Source organism: Artibeus jamaicensis, unplaced genomic scaffold, assembly GCF_021234435.1.
Source record: "Artibeus jamaicensis isolate MK-2021 breed Jamaican fruit bat unplaced genomic scaffold, CSHL_Jam_final scaffold_461, whole genome shotgun sequence".
In the NCBI taxonomy this organism is placed as follows: Eukaryota; Metazoa; Chordata; class Mammalia; order Chiroptera; family Phyllostomidae; genus Artibeus; species Artibeus jamaicensis.
In genome coordinates this window covers 11517646-11545463 of record NW_026522045.1, presented here as the reverse complement: position 1 = coordinate 11545463, position 27818 = coordinate 11517646, and the positions used below count along the sequence as shown (strand labels likewise).

The 27818-nt window shown below is 37.8% G+C and overlaps 2 protein-coding genes across 7 annotated transcripts in view; one reads left to right on the top strand and one right to left on the bottom strand.

The window, feature by feature from the left end:
* Window positions 1-9624, bottom strand: part of RTL9 (retrotransposon Gag like 9) — a 203329-nt gene extending 193705 nt beyond the window's left edge. For 3 of the 5 annotated variants that reach the window (XR_008390137.1, XR_005084511.2, XM_053657452.1), the window contains exon 1: window positions 9538-9624. The gene's annotated coding sequence lies outside the window, so the exon portion shown is untranslated. Of the gene's footprint in view, window positions 1-7515; window positions 7651-9330; window positions 9422-9537 lie in introns of those variants that run through there. The other 2 variants (XM_053657453.1, XM_053657454.1) reach the window with 2 other exon arrangements.
* Window positions 9625-9811: 187 nt separating this feature from the next.
* The window catches only part of AMMECR1 (AMMECR nuclear protein 1), a 157951-nt gene continuing 139944 nt past the window's right edge, over window positions 9812-27818 (top strand). The window contains exons 1-2 of one of the 2 annotated variants that reach the window (XM_037159922.2): window positions 9958-10038; window positions 10113-10360. In XM_037159922.2, the coding sequence (XP_037015817.1) occupies window positions 10257-10360 (104 nt within the window). In that variant the 5' untranslated portion in view covers window positions 9958-10038; window positions 10113-10256. Of the gene's footprint in view, window positions 10361-27818 lie in introns of both variants that reach the window. The other variant, XM_037159921.2, reaches the window with a different exon arrangement.

Sequence of the window (27818 nt, the reverse complement as noted above, 5' to 3'; positions counted from 1 at the left end):
CAATATTGTCTAGTAGTAATTTGCTGCTCAAATTCACATTTCCAGGTGCTCCAAAATACCACAAGCTCTAATGTAGTTTAAAGTAGAACCAGAATGATGGTGCCAACAGGCACCTGGCAGAATACAAATCCTCTGCAAGAACCCACCCTCATCCTAAATCTCAAAGTACTTCCACAAATATTTTTTTGAGAAATAAGTAGATCTAATTAAAAAACACAGCATACCAAAAAAAAGGTACCATATGTAAGACAAATAGGAAATTCAAATGAGAAATGTTTGAATCCAAATATGTAAGTAATTATATTTAAATAAAAATGGGCTTAATGCTGTGTTAAAAGACTAAATTTTAAAACACCAACCACATGCCATTTGAATAGCTACATTTAAAACATAAAATACAAAAAGACTGATAGTAAAAGGGTGGAAAAACATTTCACACAAATACCAAAAGAAAGCTGGTATTGCTATATTAGTATCAGATACAAATTAGGTTTTAAGGCAAAAATAAAAAAGAGCACTATGAAAGATATAGTCATTTCTTTTTTAAAATAAAAAGCAATCTAACAGGATTGTTAAATTTGCATGAATAGCCTTAGGAGAAATAGATAAATCCATACCATACTGAGAGATTTTAACACACCTCTCTCTATCATTGATAGAACAAATAGACCCTCCCCCCAAAAATAACATATTGTAAGATTTGAATAACATAACAAAACTGATTTAATATTGTATAGAATATTGAACTCAACAATTGCAGAATACATATTTTTTCAAGCACACATAGAACATTAATCAAAACTGCATTAAGTAACTAATACCACCATATACTAGGTCATAGTGCAAAGGATTAAAATACAAATGACATTCTAAAATCACAATACAATTAAGCTAGAAATCAACAAAATGATAACTAGAAAAACCACAGATATTTTACAATTTAAAAACATACCTTAAAAAACATGGGAAAAAAAGAAATCATATTGGAAATTATAAAATATTTTGAAGTGAATTAAAATGAAAATAATACAAATAAAACTTGTGGGCTGCAACTAAAGCAATACATAGAAGGAAAGCTATAGCCTGAAATACTTATATTTGAAAAGAAATAAAGAATGAAAGTGAAAAAGCTAGGCCTCTATTATAAGGATCCAGATTTAAAAAATAACAAGAAAATAAACATGAAGAAAATAAAAGGAAAGAAAACGTGGTGAAGTTGATTCAGGATCAGAGGCTGGCAGGGCAAATGTGAGTGAAGGTAATAAATATAAAGAAATTGAGGAAGCTAGTGAAAGTGTGGTCAAAATTATTTATAATGGTTATCAAGCTGAGAAAAGAAGGGGGTAAAGTAGAAGTGGGGCAAAGAGTAGATGTCAGGAAGATTGAAAAGCAGTGATGGGTCTATGGACATGAGGTCACAAAGATATGAGATCACAATGTGAGTAAAAGAGTGAATAGATGGGAGTTTTTGATAAGCATAGAATTTTAATGTTAAATATGTTCTATATCAAACTGTTCTAAATGAAGAAACTATTTGGCATGTGGAGATGTAAGTGGGTTGCTAAAATGCTAAAATGGATTGCTTAATTATGTTTTCATAAGTCTTTATTTATTCTGCACTAGTTTTGTAAGACCTTAAAGGAAAGGAAACCTCCTTACTCATCTCTGTATCCCTGTTATGAGGTCTGGAACACAGTGGATGCTTAACAAATGCTTGTCAACCTTAATATAGACACTGGGCTAAGTATTATACACATATTATTTAATCCTTACAATAATTTTATGAGGTACACACTGATATGTAATTCAAGAGATAAGGAAAGTGAAGTTAAGCAACCTGGTTGAGGTTGTACAATAAATGAACATGTGCTGTGCTAAAGGCCTGAGAGTAGATGTTTACTATAGTCCCAGACAATGTATGCCGAAAACAACTGCTAGGCCCTATTGGGATTCTGGTAAGCAAAAAAAATTTAAGATGTTTATTGATTATATATATATATATATATATATATATATATAGAGAGAGAGAGAGAGAGAGAGAGAGAGAGAGAGAGAGAGAGAGAGAGATATGGAGATAAAGATGGAGATGGAGATGTGAGAGAAAAGCATCAATTGGTTGCCTCCCAGCCAGGAAGTGAACCTGCAACATGGGTATGTGCCCTGACCTGAAATTGAACCCCCAACTTTTTTGGTATATGAAATGACACTCTAACTAATTGGGCCATACTGGCAAGGGCGGGTGAGCAAAATTTTGCTAAAGCGGTAAAAATATCACAACATCAAAATTCCACTGGAAACCCAAGGCTGGTTTATAAAATGCCCCTCAACTGTCTACTTCTCTCACCCCCTCATACTTCAGCCACCACCAAAGCCTAGGCATTTTTCTGATTGTCTTCTCCCTGTGCTCATCATCTCCATCTAGCTCAGTCCTCCCTGTTCCCTGGTGGATCCTCTATCTTATCAATCTCCCTGTTTGCAAGACTAGAACTGTAAAAAAATTGATGTTTTGAAATCTCAGTATTTGTGCTTTTCAGGACAGAAGTGTTTCTGGGTTAATCCATCTCTCTAAGAATTACTTGTAGCTATACTTCACTGAAGACTTTGTAATCAAAGAAATAATACTAGCCCTGACCACTGTGAATCAATTGGTTGGAGCATCACTGTGTGCACCAAAAGGCTGGGGGTTTGATTCCCAGTCAGGGCACATACCTAGGTTGCAGGTTCAATCCCTGGTTGGGGAGTGAATGGGAGGCAACGAACTGATGTTTCTCATATCAATGTTTTTTTTCTCTCTCTTCCCCTTCCTCTCTCTCTAAAATCAATAAACACATTAAAATTTTTGTACATAAAAATTAATAATAATAATAATAACTACTACTTAAAATAGCTTTAAAAACTATCCTTAATGAAAGAAAAGCCCTTATTTGACTCAACACTCCTCTCTGGCTTCCCCTTCATTAATCCTTCATTTCTCAGTTCCTCTTGGGAACCTAATGTTTCAACAGAATTGTCTGTCTAACCTATCTGCAATACCTTATCTCCCTATTCACTTTTCAATTCACTTTCATCTGGCCCCTCCATTTCAATGAAACTATTCATGTTATTGTAATAATCACCCTCTATATTGCCAAATCTAATAGATGCTTTTTGATCTACATCTTACTTGAACTCCCTTCAGTATTTGACACAGTTAACCATTCCCTTTATTTTTGAACATTTTTTTCCTTTGGATATTGTGATCCAACACTGCTAGTTTCCCACTGCCATGCCCACCTCACTGCCTGTTCTTGTTTGGTCTTCTTTGCAAATTTCTTTTAATATTGTGATACATCAGAACTCAATCCTGGGCCTTCTCTTTTTTCTTTATATTCCTCTCTATGTCATTTCATCCAGACCATGGCTTCTACTACCACCTATATGCTGATAACTTCCAAATTTATTTCCCCAGTAAAGACTCTCATTTGAGCTCATAACATGCATATTTGGCTCTCTACCTGACATCTTCATTTGGATATCTAACATATACCTTAAACTTATTAAGAACTCTTGATATCCCCCCAACCAGCTCTTTTCCCTATATTCTCTATCTCTATCTCTTTTCCCTATATTCTCTAAAAGAACCAGGACAGAAGGGCAAACTAAACCCAAGGCAAATATAGGAAAGTAAATAATAAAAATTAGAGCAGAAATGAATGAAATGAGAATAGAAAAACAATAGAGAAAATTAATGAAACAGAAGTTGTTTGTTTGAAAGAACAGCAAAATTAGCAAGCCTTCAGTAATAATGACCAAAAAGGAGAATAAGAATCAGATTCAAATTGCTAAAATGAGAAATGTAACCAGTAAAAGTAGCCAAATACATGGTGACAGAAGATGATCTGAATTTGGTTTGTGGAATATACAGATCACATGTCATAGAAATGTACACCTGAAACCTATATGACCTTATTAACCAATGTCACCCCAATACAATTAATAGAAAAAAGAAATGAAAAGGGGGAAATTACTACAAAATTTACAGAAATAAACAATTATAAAATAATATTATAAATAATTGTATGCCAACAAATTAGATAACCAAGTTGTTATGGGCAAATTCCTACAAACACATAAACTACAAAAACTGACTCAAAATAATGAAAAGGATAATAGACACATAACAAGCAACAAAATCAAGTCAGTAATTTTTTAAAAATCTCTCAATAAAGAACAAAACCCCAGGAGCAGATGGCTTCCCTGGTGAGCCCTACCACACTTTTAAAGAAGAATTAATTTCTAATTTTTCTCAAACTTATCCAAAATATAGAAGAGGAAGAAAAGTTCACAACTCAATTTTGGAGGTCAGCACTATCCTGAAACCGAAACCAGACAAAGACACCACAAGTGAGGCAAAATGAGATAAATTTCAACTAGGATCTAGCAGAGGTTACAGGGTTCACTTACTGCCATAAATGAGTTTGAACTTTAGATTGAATACAGGTATACCCTACTTTTTAAAAGTTTTCATTAAGCCACTGCGCTCTTACAAAAGAACTACATGAGTACCCACTTTCACTAACAGAAAGAAATCTGAAGAGGATTTTCACTTTTACAAAAGAAGTCAAAAGTGATAATTGAGTTCAGTGTTTGTTTTGGAGCAACCAATATAGAAGCAGTGTGCACCAGGCGCAGCCAGAGTGGTACTGCCCAGCTCCTTCCCTAGGAACTGCACTTGGCATTTTAGCACCAGCCTATCAAAACTTTGAACTGTATCTGAGAGCATTTATGGTTTTTTCTCAATTAATTCTATGCATCCATTAGCAAGATGTGTCCTAAGGTATCAGAAAAGCCTGAAAGAGCTCATAAGGTTGTTTGTTATACTTAGTGTAAAACTGGATGTGGTTCTGCTAGTAGTACTCTCTTCTAGTCGGCATTCAATAATACATAAAGTGGAAAGTCTATTGCTTGAGTGGATTGATGGGTGTACAAAGCATCGTGTATTTATCGCATCATTCCTTCTTTTGTTAACACTCTGCATTAGTGCTATTTTGACTTTTGTGTGTTTTTTGGTATGATTTAGTAGGTTATTATTTTGGATCTGGAACACTCCAAAGTTCTTCCACATAAACTAATGGCAATTGCTTCTTCACTTTTCACCACTTATGCTTACCAAAAGGTTGTGTGGAAATGCTCTACTTTGGATAATGGGAGAAATCTGTATTTGCACAAGAGACTTTTAATTCTGAACACACTTTTATACTTTACTCAAAAGTGTTAATCTTCACTCTGTCCAACCTGTATCTCCAGGCAACTGGAGTAAGTACTCCAGGGCATGTGGGCTGCAACTAAAGCAATACATAGAAGGAAAGCTATAGCCTAAAATACTTATATTTGAAAAGAAATAAAGAATGAAAGTGAAAAAGCTAGTCCTCTATTATAAGGATCCAGATTTAAGGTGGGCATGGTGAGATTAGTTATAAAAAAAGAACTACATGTTTATAATTAAATGTGGAGGTGGGGCACATTATGGTACATACATTTTAACACCCCATTACATGCATAGAGGACAGTTGATGAAGTCTTTAAGGAAAAGAAGAAATAAGAAACAGTCAATTAATGATCTTCATTATATAAAGAAAGGATTCAGGAGGGAAGGATCTGTTTTGCAATGAGAAAAACAAAAGCTGATCTATCAACTTGAATTGAGAAGTAGGTTAAACATTTCAGTACTTATTCACATATACATGCAAATAAAAAAGCGAACTGATGGCAACCTCCACCACCACAATCATGTGTCATATGTGTACAAAGTTAGATCAAAGTGGTAGCTAATAATATTACATTCTGCAGTTGTTCAAGGATGACAGTTGAGAAAGTTTGATGACAGAGGATAAAAATAACACTTGTTTGGGCATAAATGGAAGTTTCTTTTCATTAAACTATGTGAATGTTCCTCGTGTCACCCACAACCCTAGGAACCTAAGAAAATAATTTGACAACATTAACAAGTGTTCACCACCTCAACAAATTATACTTATATTTTATTGAAATGAAAAATAACTATTGTCAACACAAGAACAAATTGAGGTAATGATAAGACGACCACTAACTTTTGGGTTTAATTCCAATCCCAGTTTTATCATCTAGTAAATAATGTGCATGACCTTTGTTCGAATAGTTTTTCAGTTTTAAACAAACCATTTGACATAAGTTAGTTCATAACAATTTAGAGGCAGATGCAGAAGCAGAAATGCTTACACTTCAAATGTGTTCTGTTGACAAGGAGACTATGACCTATTTATTTATTTTTTAAAAATGTGGAATCTTTAGCTCCCAGCTTGACAGTCAGTTACAAAAAGCAGAAGGCACCTTAATGTTTCCTGTGGAGGGTATTATCACTGCATTCCAGTATCAACAGTGGGTAGAAACACGTGCTCTATCATACTTTGACCTTTATACTTCAAGTCAAATGAATCCTGAGCAAGGTCAATTTTTGCATCCAGTGTGCACTTTGTGTAGATGTAAAAGAACATTTTCACAGAACTGGATTTGAGAATTTCATTGTTAATTAAATGAAATACATTTATTTTTATGCTGTGACTTTGCAAGAAAACAAGGCCAGGAGAGGCATTTCTTCAAAGGCTAAAAGAAGGCATTACTATCACCACCAGTACTTGCCAGGGAATTTACAAAGCATCTTGAGGCACAAAGTTAGTATGGGAGATGAGCCAGGCTCAGAAGTTAACACAGAGAAAAAGGTGGGAGTATTCACACCTCCCCCGACTTTTTGCCAGCCAATACAACAAAGTACTTCAGATAGTAACTCCTAGTCGTCAGGTAATGAATTATGTTCTTCAGTGTGCATGTTTGGGTTTGTCTATTTCCATTATGATTGTAAGGATTGGAACTGGAGTTTAAAATCCTTGAGGGGAAAAGCTGTTTTTGTAATTTAGCTGCAATGTCCTTGTCTTAGAGTTTCTCATTGCATCAGTGCCTTAACCTGGTACGATAGCCATGATAGTGCATTGTCTTTTAGATATAATGCAGGACTAAGGGCATGGATACTGGTGCTTATTAAAGATTCCTTGCTATGTTCACAAGAGTAGGGGTGTTAGACTCATGTCTACTGGCCAGATTCTAAATCAGGAGATTACATTCTGCTTTCCTAAATTCCCCTAGTAGAAGCAGCCATCCACAGTATCCTACTTGGCTTCCTGTGCTAAACTGTAGTGTGATGTCATTAAATGGCACTGGTTTTCTACTGTAAAATTGTTTACTTCTTAGTAGAGTGGTGAGTAAATTGGTACCTATTGTCTGATATTCAATCCAGTTTCAAACAAATCAAAAGGTAGGCTCTGATAGTTAAGAATAAAGTGTAAAATAAAACAAAACACCCTAAGGATGTACTAGTTTTTGTGGAGCACTGTTTTGGAAATAAAAAAATGAATTTCAGCCATGGCCAGTGTGGCTCAATTTGTTGGAGCATCATGTTATAAACAAAATATTGTGGGCTTGATTACCACTCACAGCACATACCTAGGTTGCAGGTTCAGTCTCAGTTACCAGGCATACAACCCCTCCTGTTGGGGTGCTTATGGGAGGCAACCAATTGATGCTTCTCTCTTGCATCAATGTTTTTCTCTCTCCCTTCCTCTCTCCAGCCCTCTCTCTCTAAAAGCAATAAAAAAAGTCCTTGGGTGAGGGTTAAAAAAACATGAATTTCAGTTTATTTATTTATTTTTAGCTTGTGAAACATTTTTTGAAACCTATCTGCTTTCCCTTCTGCAACATAGACAAAAAAGAATTAAGGTTTTTTTTTTTTTTTTTTTTACTCTGCTAGTTAGTGCTTGGCAATAAATTGTTATCTGCCCCAAACAGGATAGTTCTAAGAGTGATGATACAATTTGAGAGGCCAAGAGCACATATTAGAAACCAGTTAACCCACCCCTTTTGTCTTTAGGTTGCATGTAACCATTCTAGGCAGTTAATCTACTTCATAAAGTCTTTTTAAAAGGATAAGCTTAATCTTATCCTGAAACATATTTTAGTGTTTCTTTCCACAAACAGTTAGTTCTTATTTTGTTTAACTTCTGTTCCCCTACTCTAGTTTAATGTCACCATGTTTTATCCATCACTACTAACTTTGTTGTCATATAACAAGAAGCAGTTTGCACAATGGCATGGTTTCTAGAATCACACATACCTGCATTCAAATCCTGGCTGTCACTTTCTAGGTGTGTGACGTTTGACAAGTTGCTTCTAAGGTTCAATTTACTCATCTATAAATGAGCAACCTCAGAAGAGAGTTACTGTGAACATCAAGTGAAATAATATATTATTTTGAATGACTATGGGATAAGATGAGGCATGGTACTTAGCACCCAACAAGTGCTCTGCGAATATTAGCTATTTATCTGATTATTTACCCAGATATAAGTTAAATCATAAACTCTGAATGAAAAGCATACTTCTTAGATGTAAATATAAGTACAGTGCCATGCACATAGTACAGCGCAGAGGCTCAATGTTTATTGAATGAATAAATATTCATTCAATATGAGGCTTCTGCATCTGCCTCTTTTTTCCTAAGTGGAGTGAGCAGCCCTCAGCTGTTTACCAGATCCCACACATTTAGCTCAAAAGTGACTAAATCAATCAATTCTACGATGTCTCCACTTCGTCTATATATTTTGGCACGGTGTAGAGACAATGCAAATAACTATACTTTCCATCAGATTCATTTCTATGAATTTTAACATTTTATTATTGTCTTAGGTGCTCAGAATGGGACTGACATAATTATATGACTCTTCATCCACCCAAGCTCTCTTTGAGAAATTTAAAAACAATGAATACTAAGAACTGTCTAATAATATACCTGAACAAAATCTTTCAACTTATGACTCATTACACTACATGCCCTATTTACCTGTGAGATCTATGCTGACTAAAGACATTTTCTTTGGCTTTGTTTCCAAGCCAAACACACACACACACACACACACACACACACACACCCACCCACCCATAATCCACCACCACAGGTTCCAGGCACAACTAACATCTCTGAACCAGTGAGGTGTTAGTTAGGACTTTACCTTTTGCTTTTAAACATTTTCACGGATCAAGGTGGGACAGTTGCGGAACAAGTAATGCATGTATAGATTGCATTGCGCGTGCATATTTATCCATAAGCAAACAGTATCGCTATTTTACCATAATCTCGGAAAACGCCTGGTGCGTGTTTAGGTTGGTATCAAAGCCATCGCCCTGTGGCCATTTCCCCGATACTTTGAACATACGTTATAGGAACGGTCTCAGGTGTGGAGTTCTGAGCACCTGCATACTCACACTCCAGCAGTTCAGCAACCAGCGTGTTTGAGGCAGGTGGCTCAGGTTCCACGTAACTCGGCTCAAGTGACACTAACACTACGTGCAGCTCCGGTCATCGAGCTGTGCTTTGGGATTTGGATACTTCGGACTTTCTTCTCCCCCGCCCCCCCTTCCCCCGCCCCCAACTTGTTTCCCTTTTCCTCCTTCCTCTCTGGTAGTGCCCACCTCCTCCCTTCGCTCCCACTCTTCGCTTTTTCCTTGTTTCCTTCTTCCTTTCCATTGGGCTTCCCGTCTTTTATCCTCCGTGAGCCCCAGGGCCGAGACTACGGAGAGGAGGCGCGAAGCCCGCGGGACTGGCCAGAAGGGCAGAGCCGCGAAAGCACGGGGCGCGCGCCCAGGCTGGGGTACACAGCGGGCCGCCTCGTGGCCGGGCCACCGGACCGGGAGCGGCGCGCGCGCCTCTCAAGCTCCTGGCGCGCCCCCGACGGCCGACGGCCGGGGCCGCAGCGTGCTCGCCCCCGCCGCCAGCTCGCCTCACTTATGGGTCGGAAACCGTGCGTGGGGGAGACTGTTCCAAGATGGCGGCCGGTTGCTGCGGGGTGAAGAAGCAGAAACTGTCCAGTTCGCCCCCCTCTGGCTCGGGTGGCGGTGGTGGCGCCTCCTCCTCCTCCCACTGCAGCGGAGAGAGCCAGTGTCGAGCTGGGGAGCTGGGACTAGGAGGCGCCGGTACGCGGCTCAACGGGCTGGGAGGTCTCACTGGGGGAGGTAGCGGCAGCGGCTGTACCCTCTCTCCCCCCCAGGGCTGCGGCGGCGGCGGGGGGATTTCCCTGTCGCCACCTACGAGCTGCGGAGTGGGGACCCTACTTTCCACCTCGGCCGCCGCCACCTCTTCCTCACCCTCCTCGTCGTCCGCTGCCTCGTCCTCATCGCCCAGTTCCCGGAAGATGGTGGTGTCAGCGGAGATGTGCTGCTTTTGCTTCGATGTGCTCTACTGTCACCTGTACGGATACCAGCAGCCCCGGACGCCCCGGTTCACCAACGAGCCCTAGTGAGTACTGCGTCCTCCGCCGCCCTCTCTCCCTTGCGCTCGGGATGGGACTCATAGTTGAGGTAAAGTACCAGTCCGCCTCCCTGCCGACGGGTGCTCCTGCCCTTCTCGCTAACCCAGTCCCCGGAGTCAGTAGACATAAATCAGGGCACCCTGCGCTTTTTGCCCCTGAGGTAGGCATCCCACACTTGGGGTAGGGTGCCGCTGCAAGAGATGGGTCGCTGACTCCCAGAGGTGTTCGCTTTCTTTTTACAATAACTTTGAGGAGTTCTGACCCTTTCCTTCTCTCTTTCGACATCCCGCGTCCCCACCGCCTGGGCTTTGAAGATCTGGCTTACTCAAGGTGTTGACCTCTTCTTTCTTCGCTTTTATTTAAACCCGGTGAAAGTCCCACCAGTATTCCCGCCTTGCGCTTAGAGACTTACTATCCCGTTGCAGGGTGAAAAATAGCAACTATCCAACTTCTGTTAGTGATGGAACTTAGCACCAGAGTTGAGTTTGTGTTTCTTGTGTCCTGGGAAGGGAGGAGATTTTTCAAAAACACGTTTCCCCTTGCTACCTATTTTTATCCATGAACAAACCCATTAAAACGTGTTTCTAGTGAAACACACCTCCAGCTCTCTAACGTTTGAGGAGGGAGACCTTTTTTTTATTCCACCGTCTGTGTAGTAGCTCATTCAGAGAGCTGTCCCCATAGAGCCACTGTCATTTTGTACATTAAGTGTGCATTCGCTTTTGTGTCGATTTCACTTTTAAGAAATCTATGTTAGATTGGACGATTTTAGAAATAGGTGATCGCTGCAGTGTGTAGGAACTTTTATGGTGTCCTTTAGTTTTGTACTTTTTAGTTAGTTTATCCTTCAAGTCTGTGGTTGAAATTGTTTAAAATAGCGCTGTTACAGCTGAAAGCCACGTTAATTCTGATTCTTGTCCATTTAGATGTGTGGGAGATGGGGCATATATCTTTTATGTGTAAACTGAGTGTAACCTGACTTTCTGAATTAAATGCTAGACATAATGTAAAGCTCAAGGAAGGGCAGAATGACAAAGAAGGCGATTGTTTTTATTATGAGTACTTAGCATCAACAAGAAAAATAATAGAGAAAAATTCCAGAGAAATTTATACAGAAAACATCAACCCTTTTGCTATTGATGACAAGTGTCCCTTGTCCCCATATCATAAATACCTGAATTGATGTTCTTTATAACTGATTCTTTTCACTTTGTGAGATTAGAGATTATACAGCAATTGAATAAGTACAAACACTTATGCCTAGACTAAAAATATTAAATTATTATGTAAAGTGGAAATTGCAATAAAGTGTCCTGGAAATTGTAATTTTGTATCATTTGTTTTCTTTCGCTTTGATACTTTAACTGTATTTAATTTTGTATGACTCTTCTGTGTTCTGTGCATTTTCTTCCAGACTTTGTTCATCTTTGGGCATTTGTTCATAAGAAATACATGAAATGGCATCCAGACTGATGCTGTCAAATCAATTCAGTATCTTTATAAATATCATACTTTTAATTCTAGAAGCTTAAATTCTAAAGCTACACCTTTACTTTGCCAATTTGTTCTTTGGTTAAAAAGTAAAATTCATTTTGAGAAGACTGCTGGGTGAAAAAATTATGAAATATTTATTAGCATGAGTCACTTATTTGTGGCTTTTTTGCCTTCTCCTGGGTGTCTGTGATGTATTAGAGCCAGTCCTGGGATGATACATAGGTTGGTTCTGCAAAGTCATGGGACTGCAAAAATTCATTGCTGTGTAGTTAACAAGTTTGGCAAAGGCTGTTTTACTATTCATGCTCCATTGCTCCAAAGCATATGAGAACACACTTTCAGAAGGTGCTATTTTCACACATTTTAAAGTGAGTTTGAGTTAACTGAATGACTAACAAGAATTTTAAAAGGAAAGTGAGCTTGACCAGTTCATATAAAAAATGCTTTTGAAAATGTACTTTAACAGTAGCTACTTTGAACATGTACTGAGGTATTGTTTCTCTTCTAATACCCCATCCACTGGAATTCTTTTTCATGAAATTAAACAGATAAAATATAACACAATTTTGATTATTGTGGATAAGTTGAAATAGAAGAATAGTAACTATTATCATTTAGCTGTCTTTGAATGTGTCATGTATTCTACAGAACAACTAATTTATAAAAGACACTGAACATGAACAAGGGCAGAATGAAAGTTCACTTAAGTGGAAGGAGGACTGCATCTTATTTTCATTTATCTTAAAGTCATTTTTGATCTGTACTGTGGGAAAGTCAGGAAAATTGCTTACAAGTAGTGTTTGATTTTGGTAGTGAAATAACTATAATCACTTTGCCTTAGTAACCAGCACACATTATTTTCTCTTTTACATACAAGGGGCAAAGTAGGTTTACAGTTGTTCATATGGAAAACAATACAATAATTAATAAATGATAAAAATTCTGTGTCTCGTGTACTCAAAACTTGTAAACCTACTTTTGCCACACCCTGTAGTTAACAGCATTGTGTACTCATTAGTTTGGCTTTGTGGTGGGGTCCCTAAGACAAATAGATATATTGCTTGTTTTCCCCTCAGAGTTACTAGTATCGTGTCATGAGCAGTGGTGTTTGAGGTCCTGTCCTTGTCCACCAGAAGATGTGATTTCAACAGTTTGAGATTCTTTTGTGTAAAAAGCACACCTTTTCATCCCTTCCCAGTACCTAACTGTGAAAAGTGTCTGTAATGGTGAAATCTGCCTTTTGTGGGTGTAGAAGTCCTAGATGCATCAGTTTTCCTTCCACTCTGAAAGGTTATGGCAAATTTTCAGTGATCTGTCTGTTTCAGGTTTGGGGGATGGGTGGGGATGTCAGTATATGAACAGGCTGCATGGATACAAATTCTTCACCATCACTGCTGTTTTCTTGGATTTCCCACCTCACTGCAGAGAGGTAGCAGTAGCTAGAGCTTGGGAGTATGGTAGAAACTTGTTTAGTGGAAGACAGGTAACATTTGTACATTACTAAATCCTCAGTTTCAGTTGTACAGTTGTTACAGGCACATCTGCCCACAGAAGTAATGTTCAAGACATGGTAAAAATGTGACTTGACCTGCACTTAACTATTCCAAGTCATTTCTCCTGGATTTATATGTGGGAACCCAGTTAGCCATGTTATAGAAAACTGTTCGCTACTATAAAGGGATCCACTGTGCCTGCCAGGTGTTGAGCCAGTTAAACTGTACAGCAGTCATTCTCAACCTTGGCCACACTTCAGATCACTGGGGAATTATTAAAAATATGGATGCCTGGGTTCCAACCCCAGAGATTCTGGTTTAATTGGACTTGGACGAGGCCTAGGAATCAGGATTATTAAAAGCTCCCCAGGTAATTTTAATGTGCGGTTGAAGCAGAATACTGGTTGTATTTGACTAAGTCTGTCCCCAGAGATTTGGATTAATTTGGTCTGGGGTGGTGCCTTGGAACCCATATTTTATGAGCACCCTGGGTAATTTTGTTAAATAGCCAGTTTGGGAAACACTTGCAATATGGTCTGCAGAAGACATCACCTGGGAACTTGTTGGAAATGATGGGTCTGAGGCCCCACTTCAGACCTGCTGAATTGGAATCTGCATTTTAACAAATTCCCCAGATGATTCTTATGCACATTTAAGTCTGAGGAGGAGTGGTTCTTGAACGTACATCATAATCTCCTGTAGTGCTTGTTAAAACACAAATTGCTGGGCCCCATTCCCAGATTTTCTGATTCAGTGGGTCTGGGGTGGGGCAGTTAATTTGCATTTCTAACAAGTTCCCTGGTGATGCTGCTGCTACAGTTCCCAGAACCAAAAGTGAGCCCCTCTAGGTTAGAGTAGTGAGGACCTGAATACTACCTGAACTACTATAAGGGTCTGGCAGTTTTCAGTGCCACTTTCCAGTGTAAAACTTCCTACCCTCATGTCACTGTCCTTCACCATCTTCTTTCCAGTTTAGCACCAGGAAGATTGAATGCTGCCTTGATCATAACAAGAATACAAGGTTCTTGGGATGGTTTGAAGAGGGAGGAGAGCAACTCTTGAAAACCTGTAGTATGATTTTATATTTTTTCCAGAGATTTTGTTAAATGCCAGGGGCACATTTTAGGAGTTAAAAACAGCACAGATATGATATCTTACAGTGAGCTGTATTGATTTTAATAAGTAAAGCCCCCTTCTGTTTCTATAAGAATAGCTTTGGTGATTAGCTTACTAAATAAGCTGTTGTGGTAAGATTTTAAAAGCTTTACTTACACTTATGCTTGCTGGATTGCATTTAAAGAATTTCCCCTATTAACAAAGAAATATAAAAGGACCCTGCTAAGGCACTGGGATTGTTTAGTTTTATTATCTTTAAAGCTGTGTTGCATCTCATGTCCCATGAATTTTAATTTTAATCTTAACCACCTTTGAAGTTAATGTAATTCTCCATTTTGTATAGACCATAGCAAATAAAAGAGACTTTATTAAACATCAATAAGTGTGATTTTTCCATTACAATGAATTATTATTATTACTTTTTATTTTTTTACAAATCTTCTTATGCCGATTTTAAGATACTCTGATCAGGTGTTTGAACAGTTAACTCTTGATTGTCTTGGCACAATAGTCCAATTACTGTTTTTTAGCCTGCTTCGGAGGGATTACTTTGTTTTTTTTTTTTTTTTTTTTAAATTTAGCATCGTGTTGTATTTTTGAACTTGAATTATTGCCATGTTTATTGTTTATAGCTTAAAGTAACAGTATCTAACAAATTACTGTGCATATCAGTTATTAAGGAATTCCTACATGCCAAAAACCCTACTAGGAAACTTTATTATTATTATTATTATTTTTAATTTTATTTAGTTACTTTGTTTTAGGGAGGTGAAGCAGGCACTCTGTTTCACTACAACAGTAACTATCCTATTGCACATCACTGAAAAAAATGCCTTGATAATGCAGTTCAGATCAAAGTGATATTAAATCAACATTTTAAACACAGGCTATTACATTTCTATTATATCTTTTTTGATGAAAACTGACCAGAATTGTGGGAAGGTGTGTATGTCTATTGCAGATGATGATACTAGGCTATTACAGATTTCCTTATTCATCCTAGCATAATGGTCATAAAGTCTAGGTTTTCTTAAAAAATTGTCTGAAAAATTGAATGTTTGGTATAATATGGGTTCTTTTCAATACTGTTAATTTCCATTGGGAGGCAATCCGGTATCCTATCTTACTGATAAGAAAGAAAGCAGGCACACTCCCTCACCCTGACCAGTTATCATTAATTCTGTAAAGACCATCAGTCACTTGAATAAAAGCATATGGAAATATAAATTACAAAATTATTTTTATATACATACATAAAGGTATATGTAAAGCAAGGTATATTTAGTTAAATGAAAAGACTTGATGCTTATTTAACCTTTTCTTCCATATGGCCAGAGGGAGTAATAATCTTGCTCATAGTCTTTCTTGCTTATGAATTTTGTTTGTGCTGTGTTCAGGCCCCAGTTAGTGCATGGCAACTAAGAAGGAATCACTGCTGGGATCCAGTGGAAAGAAAGACTACTACTAAGAAAGTGAAAAATGCTCTGTTAGCCCATGAATTAGTTGTTTCTCATAAACACACTCTAACATTCACACTATTGTCTTTAAAAAGATATACAATTTTTGAAATTATATTTGTGTAAAACACTATCACTTATTACTGTAATGGATTATAATTTTGAAGCCAGTTATGCTTCCCATTTATAGATCATTGTAATTTTTGAGAATGTATATGTGTGAAACACTAAAACTTGTGCAGTGAGATTACTCAGAGTTCACTATTTCAATAGGCATTATTCTGTTCTCTGGGTGTCACACATGCTTGCCTGTTTTAATGCAGCACAATGACCAGGGCTTTTATATTTAAATTTTCTTAAATGGCCGTTTTTGTGAACTCGTATAATAATGTCTCTTTTTGATACTGTTCTGAGTCAATTAAGCTAAATAAGGACCAGCAGTAAAAGCCAGGGTCTGCCAAGAATGGACACTCAATATGTAAGCTGTCTTTCCACACAGTAATTGTTGCTCACCGGACACTGGAGATAGTGTGGGAAGCCAGTGGTTGTGTAGGTGGGAAGAGTAAGTTTCCCAACAGTAAACTTATTTAGAGTTGAGCTTCTATAGTTACAGGGTTGCTAAGAGCGAAATGGAGCCACAAGCTTATGTAGTAAAAAGAAAAGACTCCAAAGGAATAAGTATGGTGTAATAGTATATTTGGTTTGGTGGAGCATAATTTTTGTTAGGTCCAACTCTAAGTGGCATCTTTTCTATGAAATGTGGGTGTATTTTGTACAGCTCTTACTGTACCATACTTTCAAACTTACTCAACCTTAAAAAAATGTTAGTGTTGAATAGCTGAGTGGAAATTATATGTCACTGGGAGAAAACCTGTTTTCCCCCTTGCATATACATTATGCTGAGTTTCATGGTTGGAAACCAGAGAAATAGAAGAGCTAGTTCTACCCTCACCGAGCTTACAGTGTTGCTCAAGATATAATGGAAATATCAAAGGCACTTAAAATGCTTACAATACAACATATACATAACTGTAGATGAGATTGATACATGAAAAATATGGTACATAAGCATGGTAATGACATGGAATAAAGGAGTGGTCAGGAAGAAGGTTTTTGAGAGAGGATAACTTTTGAGCCAAGTTTTTAAATGGCAAAGGCCACTTAAAATTATTGGTGAAGAGTCTGTATACCAGTAGATCTTGAAGTCTTACTTGGTTGTTCTCAAACCAGTTGCTGTCACCACCACAGAGTAATTGGGGATTCCCAGCAGCTGTCTTTAGTCAGCAACTTGCACTCTCAACATTCTCCATACCACTCCCCTTGCTCCAGTCTCAAAGCTCATAAACTTCAAGGAAATTAAAATAGCCTGTTGTCTTTAGAACCTTTTGGGAAAGCTGGATAAGAGATACTGGATCTTATTATAGTTTTTATAGTTATTAGTAAGAGAACAGTATTTGCAGAAGAGTCCTCTAGAATATAAGATGGGTTGGAAGGAGAAGAGTCTCAAGGTAGGGGAGATCAGCTGGGCTTAAATATATGAGGGCAGTAGGAAAACTAGCATTGAAAAAAATGGGGAAGTCACCCAAGGGGCAGAATTTATGAATATAGGAATGTTACAAGATCAAGAATTGGAAGAAGTTATCAGCATATGTAGGAACTTGCACTCCAGGGCCAGGTTTTGTGTAGGAGTGGAAAGATTGCAGCTCACCTGTTTTTTGACTTCCATCATTGCTTTTTTTTTTTTTTTTTTGGCTCTGTGCCTAGCTATTCTTGTGCTCAGAAAAAGTTTGTTCAACAGCTCTGTTGGAATGGCTATGAAATTTGATCACAAGTGTAAGAACCCCCTATTCTCAACTGTATCTAATTTGAGAGAAAGGAGAAGACATTGTTGGTTTATAGAATTTGGATCAAGTATAAAAATAGCTGAGATAGCTTTTGGATGAGGACCTGAATTTAGGTGATTGCATGTGAGTAAAGAGACTTCGCAGTAAAAAAGTCTACCAAATTCTCACTGCCGGGGAAAGTGAGAGAGGCTTTGGAAAAAATTCAGAGTTTATAAGCCTGAGCAACCAGGAGGAGGATGGTGCCACTAAAAAATATGGAGGACAGATGGGGCAATAGATAGGAAGAAACAAATAGTTGGTCAAGTGAAATCAGATTTTTTAATATGTGTATTTCAAGTGTTGGCAGTTAACAAATGTCATTTCTTTTTAATTAGCAGAACCACAGAGAAGCGATGATTTAGTTTGTCTCTTGGTATATCTCCAGCCTCCTCTCTACCTCCCCAATTGTGACTTTGAACTGCTCATATGAATACAGCTCAATGATACTTTTTAGGCTTTGTATTGCTAATAAAGACATCTGACAGAATGTTGGGTTTCTCTAATGTAAATTTATACATTTTCCTCAGTCTCTGGGCTTAGTAATTTTTAAAGCAGTCAGGAATTCTTATATTTTCTTATGTGTGAATATCATGGCACAACCTTCAGCAAACTGGAGCCTCATGGAGGACCATGTCAAGAACTTGTAGTTTCAGATGTTGGATTAAAGGAATTTAATGAAGGATTGGGAGTACTCTCTAGTATAGATTCTAGATCCCATGTCATCAAGCTTAGAAAGTAAGGAATCAAGCTGAATCCATTTTGCAGCTTTGCTCAACAGTGAAGGATGGATATTATCAATGGACAGGATCTGCCTTACTGCTTTATGATCTTTGCGATCTTCACTGGATGGGCAAATGTGAAAAGTTCTGTTGAGTCCAGGCCTACTATTATTAGTTTTTAAAATAAGGTCTGTGATAGTCTTGGTGATTCTTGCCTTTCCCCATCCCTATCACTTTTCATTTTACAGATAATCCACTTTGTAACCCAAAGCCACATACAGTGCAGGGAGATTTACAGTTGACTGTATGCAATGTCCTGCCAGAAGATGCTGACCAGATCTCTAGTAATGGAAAATAGCGAGATTGACTTGACAGCCTAAACAGCTTGCCTTGCCATTCCATATAATTTCTGTAAGCGTATGACAATTCTAGTAACATCTTTTTTAGAAAAGGGTTTTATTTATTTATTTTTAGAGTGAGGGGAAGGAAGGGAGAAAATGAGGGAGAGAAACATCAATGTACAAGAGAGACACTGGTCAGTTGCCTCTTGCATGCCCCCAACTGGAGACTTGGCCTGCAACCCAGGCATCTGCTCTCTAACCATGTGTTGAACTGGTACCTTTTTGATTCACAGGCCAGTGCTCAAAACACTGAGCCATACCAGCCAGGGCTCTAGTAACATATCTTAGATTGAGATTTTGGATTGCTGCAAGGTTGTAGCACCAGATTCTGAGCTGTGCTTCAGGTATTAGTGGAACTTTCATCTATTCTCATAGAGTGCAATCTATAAAAACTGGTCTTGGTGCTGTCATCCTAGAGTTCCCACTGTGTCTGCCTCAAAGAAATCCTCATGTATGAGTCACATCAGTGTGCTTCTTCTGTGTGCCATGAATATTCCTTAGGTGGTCAAACAGCCACACAGTTGGATATAGGTGGTTTGGGGTGTGGATAAATTATGTAGCTGGTAAAACTTGGACCTCAGTGTGTGTGTGTGTGTGTGTGTGTGTGTGTGTGTGTGTATCATTGTTAGACAAATACCCTTTGGATTTGGATTTTGAACAATGGTGAGAAGTGTTTAGATGATGGGTTCTTTTTTACATCCACTTAAAATATGGTAAGTGGAAGATGATGTTGGTGATTTATTCACTAGAGAAGAATCTTGTGAAGTCGTCTGGCCTTTTTTCCACGTTAAAGTATTGCTCTCAGTGTATTTTACAAAGTTCTCCATAATTAGACCAACTAACCAGTCAAATAGAAGCTTACTCTGCTTCTTTCCCATTACAAACAAAAAACTTGCCCCTAGGTTGGCCAGGTACTTGATTTTGGGAATAGCTCTTTGATTTTAGGAATAGGTGCCTTGCAGTCATTGGTAAATTTTTTTTGTTCAGTTCATGGATCCATGTACCCCCACACTCTTATCAATGCAAAAAACCCTTATAAGAACAAATGGGAATGGTACTGCTTCTATTTCTCTGACACTAATAAGGTAATATTTGGTTTGTGGTATACTTTACTCCACAAACTCCTCTAACCATTGTGTTGTTTGGCAAGTTGATTTCCAAAAGTGTACTCTTCCGCACTGAAAGTAATGGCTCTGTGGAGAAAGAGTGTCACACAGGCTGGAGGCAGGAATAGAGAACACTTGGGAATCAAGAAGGGAGAAAAATGAGATTGTAGCTAAGTGAGGCAAAACCTGGATGCAGGGCAGAAAAAGGAGACGAGTGCATGATCTGGAGTAGTAATGCTCCAAGAAACAAATTTTTACATTATACAAACCTAGATAATTCCTCCTTTAGAACCAATGGCCATGGCATTATTGTTAAAAACATAATCAGAAACAGATGCACAGCATGAAGTTTGAGGACTTACCTATGGGTCCCTTGACTGCTTCCAAGAGACCACATTGAAAATTACTCCTAGAGTGTTCACAGAAAGGGATCTCTAGGTAAGCTTGGGAGCTGTTGAACAAGTAGCTTAAGCATACCCCAAATGGATAAATGTAGCCACTCTTCGGACCCTATCCTTTAAAAAAATTTTTTTCTTGACTTGGCTTTCAGCATAATTATAAATCCTCACATATTCAGATGTATCTTATTTTTAGGCCCATGTATTTAGGTATTAATAGTTACTTAAATGTATGGACTTCCTTGTGTATAGCTTGCTCATAGTTATTTTTCCATAACAAAGAGTATGGAATTAAAGGATAGACCCAGCTATAATTTCTCATTGCAGAATGCAATCACAAGAATGAATCCTGTTGAGCATATGTATCTCTCTGTACCTTGTCATCCACATTTCTTAACAGGACATGCTATGGTCAGTCTGATTTGCAAATTACATTGTCACAGATAACTGGAGTATCAGCTATTTTTAGTTAATCAATTTCTCTTTAATCAGTAGATCAGTGATTTTCAACTGGTATGCCACAAGAATTTAAAACATACAATACCTGACTGTTTGGTGAGAGGCACTGACCTCTTTTCCCTTAGATTGTCAAGTAAAAAAATGAGAACAGCCAATACAACAATAGCTGCCTGGTGTGAATGAATCAAAATTATACCTTTTGTACAATACAGTAAAGTATAAGAACGATGTTCATGTTTTTTAAAGGTACATAATACTGGTGCTACCTAAACCAATTATTATTTCATAGGAATTTTGGGAATCTTTTAAAAATTATTCTTATAAACATTATTATTATTATTATTATTATTATTATTATTATTATTATTTGTGTATGTGTGTGCCTGTGTGTCAAATCATCTTCCAGAAAATGATTCACAAACATGTGTTAGAGATGCACAAAGCTCATTTATAGTAGAACCTTGGGGTTTATTTATTTACTTATTTAGGCATTGAGGTATTTACTTTTCCAAGCTTATTGAAAATTATGCATAAACTAGATTAAATGCATTGGCATCAGAAGTATCCATTAAAAATGTTTCAAACTTTGTAGCCTCTTAGTATTTAGCCTGGCAATTATCATTTACTTTATTAGTATACTTAATACAAACTCCCTACTTTGAAAAGAACTTATTTTCTAGCTTACCTTTTAGGTTGTCATTTTCGTCCCTTGTTCTTTAGAGCTTTCTGATAAATTTTCTAGTAATAATATAAGGAAGTGTCTTTGATAGGTAGAATCTTTACCCTTATTCACCCATTTCTAAAAGTGGAGGGACCTAGGCATTAAGGGCGAACATTGGTTTTGACAGTAGAACCTGATATTTCTGAGGAAGTGTGTTTTCTAAAGAGATGGAAAATTGGAAGATACCTTGCCTATTAGGATATTTTAAGTAAGTTTTATTTCATATATCTGTATAAAAACCACTTTAGTCAAGTACTTCTTGAAATTGTTTCTTAAAGTGCACACACTTGTTTCTAATGAAAAGCTCACATCTAAAAGTAATAGTGACATTTGTGAAATATTACTTATGATCGTCATGGGTCTTGAAAGTTGTTTATTTGCCCCATTGTCCATACAACCAGTATGAGGTTCTTTATCATTAGCAGAGGTACAGACATATTGCTACATTGTAATGGATTAATTTGGATTTTGGAACAGTTTCTGTCTTCTTCCATTTTGAGATGACTTTGCAGTTCTAAAGAGGAAATTAGAATTTCCACCATGGTTATCTCTTTGCTTATCGACATTTAAAAGTGAGTATTTGTTTAAGCTTAAAGATTTATTTGTCAGCATCATCTTAACACAGTATGTTTTACATCAAAACCCATCTCATTCTAAGCTACTACAGCCCTTCGTAGTGTGGTAAATTCTGATATTTCTGTTCAACAAGTAATATTGCTGTTGTGGGCCAAACATTGTGCTAGGCTTCTTTTAGGGTGTGGGTGAAACGTCTGTAAGATAGGCATAAGACATGCTGCCTACCCTTAGAAACTTTGCAGTCATATTAAGGAGACAAGATTCATGAAACAAATGATGATGTCACACATGATTTAAAGGCCGAAGAGTGATGGAGACAATGAAGTCTGTAAGCATTTAGGTAAAAACTAATGTGGGCTAGAGATATAGAGGAGGGCTTCATGGACAAAATAGGATTTGGCCTGGTAGAGCTTTCATAGATGAATAAAGCATTCTAAACATGGAAACAGCTTAAAGACACGGAGCTTAATAGGAGCATTATATAGTAGTCAGTAGGTACCAATCAAAGGTAGATTGACCGCTGGGGTGGAGGGGAGAATCCTAGCAAGAAGGGGAACCTGTCAGGAGACTGTTGCTAGAATTCAGACATTGGGAAATGAAGGTCTGCCAGTTGATTTTAATTATTAATGGCCTGTGAGTTGCTAAATTGTATCCTCTTAGTAAAATTTCCCTTTTGACAGTTAATTATATCTCAGGAGCTCCTTTAATGTCATGAATATCATGAAACCTGGACAAGAGACTGATAAATAACACAAGCAGCAGTCTGCTATATAGACAAAGTGCTTTTATTTGATAGTAGACTTTCAGCATAAGTCAGATTAACATTGGTTATGTCATCCTTTGCCTGAGTGCCTTCAAAACTCATTGTTTTTCTTCTAAACTTCAGTGTATCAAACATGAATTTGGGGAAAGTGAGAAACTACAAAGATTATGTAATTCAAAAATGAAACTACCCTGCCCTGGCTGATGTGGGTAAGTGGATCTAGTGCCGGCCTGTGAACCAAAGGGTCCCTGAATCAATTCCCAGTTAGGCCAGTGCCTGGGTTATAGGCCAGCGCCTGGGTTATAGGCCAGCTCCACAGTAGAGAGCGCTCAAGAGGCAACCACATATTGATGTTTCTCTCCCTCTTTTTCTCCCTCCTTTCCTCTCTCTGTAAAAATAAGTAAATAAAATTTCTAAAACAATTTTAAAAAATGAAACTACCCTAATTGCTATAGAATAAATAAATGGCTCTACACCACTTCTTTCCTTCCAAATATTGAAAAAATTTTACTTGGATATTGTAAATATAACCCACATAAGGTGGGTACTAGGAATTACAGTAACTGTAGGGGGATAGATTATTAACTGTTGAATGATGTCATTTATTAAATTAGCTTAAAATAGTTTAGTCTAATAGGTGTGTTCTTTTTTCACCATTTTTGATATATTTTATTGATTATGCTATTACAGTTGTCCCAATTTTTGCCATTGGCCCTCTTTGAACTCAGTACTTTCCATTCCCTCTGGCAGTCCCCCCCTTAGTTCATGTCCTTGTGTCATGCATATGAGTTCTTTGGCTGTTCCATTCCCTCTCCTGTTCTTAATGTCCTCCTGCCTCTTCCGTACCTACCAATTTGTACTTCTTATTCCCTGTACCTTTTCCCCAATTCTCCCCCTTACCCCTCCCAATTGATAACCCTCTAAATGATCTCCATATCTATGATTCTGTTTCTGTTCTGCTTGTTTGCTTAGTTTGTTTTTTAGATTCGGTTGTTGATAGTTGTTAATTTATTGCCATTTTAATGTTCATAGCTTTCATCTTTTCCTTAAATAAGTTCCTTTAATATTTCATATAATAATGGCTTGGTTATGATGAACTCCTTTAGCTTAACTTGTCTGGGAAGCACTTTATCTGCCCTTCAATTCTAAATGATAGCTTTTTCAGGTAGAGTAATCTTGGTTGTAGGTCCTTGCTTTTCATCACTTTGAATACTTCTTGCCAGTCTCTGCCTGCCTGCAAAGTTTCTTTTGAGAAATCAGCTGACAGTCTTTTGGGAACTCCTTTGTAGGTAACCATCTGCTTTTCTTTTGCTGCTTTTAAGATTGTCTTTTTATCTTTAAACTCTGGCATTTTAACTATGATGTTTCTTGGTGTGGTCCTCTTTGCATTGATCTTGTTTGGAACTCTCTGGACTTGTATGTCTATTTCTTTCACCAAATTAGGGAAGTTTTCTTTCATTATTTTTTCAAATAAGTTCTCATTTTCTTGCTTTTTCTCTTCTCCATCTGGCACCCCTATGATTTGAATGTTGGTATGTTTGGAGATGTCCCAGAGGCTCCTTAGCCTATCCTTGTTTTTTTTTTTTTTTTTTGGATACTTTTTCTTCTTGCTGTTCTTATTGAATGTTTTTTCTTCCTTAAGTTCCAAATCATTGATTTGATTCTCAGCTTCATCCACTCCATTGTTGCTTGCCTATAAACTTTTCTTTATGTCACTTAGTGTAACCTTAATTTTTTTCCTGGGTCTTTTTTATGCTGTTGAAGTATGTATTGAGTTCCTTGAGTGTCCTTATAACCCGTGTTTTGAACTCTGCATCTGATAGATTGCTTATCTCCATTTTGTTTAGTTCTTTTTCTGGAGATTTGTTGTGTTCTTTCATTTGGGCCATATTTTTTTGTGTCCTATTTGGGCAACCTCCCTGTATTTGTTTCTAGGTACTAGGTAGAGCTGCTTTGACTCCCTATCTTAGTAGCATGGCCTATTGTAGAAAAACGCACTATGTTAGTTGGATGGGGTGGAGCTTTAGTGAATTGCCAGGGTGGAGCAACCTTCCTGAAACAGGTTGCCAGAGTCTCAGATATGGTGTTGCAGCTCTGTGGCTCTGCATGGGGGAGGTCTCAGGAGAGGGACAGTCTTGCTGCCTGGCCTCTGGAGCTATGGGAGAAAGATGTGCTCTGGAACTTGATCTGATGCCATATACTTCAGTTTCTCCTGTATATCACTGGTGCCCTTCCAGCTGCTTCCCTGGTTTTGAAGCTCAGAGGGAGTAAGTCTGTGTAAATACTAAGACTGTGTGGATCCTATAAAACAAGATGCCTGATAATCCCACAGTTTCTTTTGCTGCCCCAAACCCTACTGGTTTTTATAGACTGAAGTTATGGGGACTTATCTTCCTGGCACTGGAACCCCAGGCTTGGTGGTCTGGGTGGTGCTGGGATTTCTTGCTCCCCATTTTTATTCACTACTCATGGGTGTGGGACCATCCGTTTCAGGTCTCTGCCCCTCCTAGCTGCCTGGATGAATGTGACTTCTTTAATTCCTTGTTTGTTGGACCTCCACACACCTTGATTTTCTGGTGATTCTGGGTGGTAGTTGTTTTGTAATTTAGTTGTAATTTTTGCTGTGGTTGTGTGAGGAGATGAGCTATGTTTACCTATGCCTCCATCTTGACTGGAAGTTCCCCAGTTTCTGGGTGTGTTTGTTACATGCCCTTTCAAGAATGCTACAACTCTAAGATGTAAACTATAGAAGCAAGATAAAGGTTTTATAACATTATTTAGAATCAAAATTCTAAAATAATTTCCTGAATTACAATAGAACTACATATTTTTAGAAAAACAACCAAAATTCTCAGTCTTTTGTTGATGATTTGTCTTTAATTATACTAACACATAAGTTTAGAACCCACACTTGTAATTGCTGTAAATTTTTTTTCTGAGATAGAAAAACATTCTTTAGGTCAAAGAAATGAAGAGGGAATAATAAACTAGAAGAGTAAGTCTGTGAACTGATGCTGAATAATGTGTTCCTTGCTTATTTGGAGGCTGAATTGTCATTATTTAAAATTAAATGTATTGGGGTGATATTGGTTAATAAGATATATAAGTTTCAAGTATACATTTCTATGATACATTATTTGTATATTGCACTGTGTGCCCACCATTCAAAGACAAATCATCTTCTATTACCATTTATTTGACCCACTTTACCCTTTACTATCGCCCACCCCCCTTTCCTCTGTTAACCATCATACCGTTGTCTGTGTCTATACATTTTTGTCTGTTTTTCTTTTTTGTTAATTGGTTGCTTTCTGGTTTTTTTTATTTTTTTAAACTTTTTTATTGATTATGCCATTACATTTGTTCTACTCCCCCCTCCATTCCCCTCCACCCCGCATACCCCTCCCCCACCATTTCCCCCCTTTAGTTCATGAACACGTGTCTCAAATTCTTTAGATTCTGTATTTCCCCTACTATTCTTACCCTCCCCCTATCTATTTTCTATCTACTGTCTATGCTACTTATTTTCTGTACCTTCTCCCCCCTTCTCCTCCTCCCACTCCCCTGTTGCTAACCCTCCATGTGATCTTCATTTCTATGGTTCTGCTCCTGATCTAGCTGTCCTCTTAGTTTGTTTTTGTTTTAGGTGTGGTTGTTACTAACTGTGAGTTTGCTGTCCTTTCACTGTTCATCTTTTTTATCTTCTTTTTCTTAGGTAAGTCCCTTTAACATTTCATATAAAACGGCTTGGTATGATGAACTCCTTGAATTTGATCTTATCTGAGAAGCACTTTATCTGTCCTTCCATTCTAAATGAAAACTTTGCTGGATAGAGCAATCTTGGTTGTAGGTCTTTGGTTTTCATGACTTGGAATACCTCTTTCCAGCCCCTTCTTGCCTGTAAGGTCTCTTTTGAGAAATCAGCTGACAGTCTGATGGGAACTCCTTTGTAGGTGACTGTCCCCTTAGCTCTTGCTGCTTCTAGGATTCTCTCCTTCATTTGAATCTTGGCTAATGTAATGATGATGTGCCTTGGTGTGTTTCTTCTTGGGTCCAACTTCTTTGGGACTCTCTGAGCTTCCTGGATTTCCTGGAAGTCTATTTCCTCTGCCAGAATGGGGAAGTTCTCTTTTATTATTTGTTCAAATAAGGTTTCCACTTGTGACTCTTCCCCTTCTGGTACCCCTATAATTCGAATGTTGGAACGTTTAAAGATGTCCTGGAGGTTCCTAAGCTTCTCCTCATTTTTTTGAATTCTTGATTCTTCATTCTTTTCTGTTTGATCATTTTTTTTCTTCCTTCTGGTCCACTCCATTGATTTGAGTCCTAATCTCCTTTCCATTACTATTGGTTTCCTTTGTATTACCATTCATTTCAATTAGTTTAGCTTCCATATGTTTCTCTAATTTGTGACTAAAGTCAACCAGTTCTGTAAGGATCCTGATAACCAGTGTTTTGAACTGTGCATCTGAAAGATTGGCTATTTCTTCATCGCTTAGATCGATCGGTTCTGGGGCTCTGAGTTGTTCTAGAGCCATTTTTGGTCTATTCGCGCCGTTAAGTAAGCGGAACGAAGCCTTAATTGTTTACCAGGATGGGGCGACCCAGGTCGCTGGTTTGTGATGCTGTGTGTGGGGGCGTGGTCAGAGAGGGAGCAATGCTTTTTGTTTTATATTCCACATGTGTGTGAAATCATGTGGTTAACTTTTTTGTCTGACTTGTTTTGCTTACCATGTTATTCTCAAGATCCATCCATGTAGTTACAAATGGCAGTATTTCATCCCTTCTTACAGCTGAGTAATAGCCATATATATGGCTATGTATAATTATATGTATATAATTATAATTTATATGGCTAT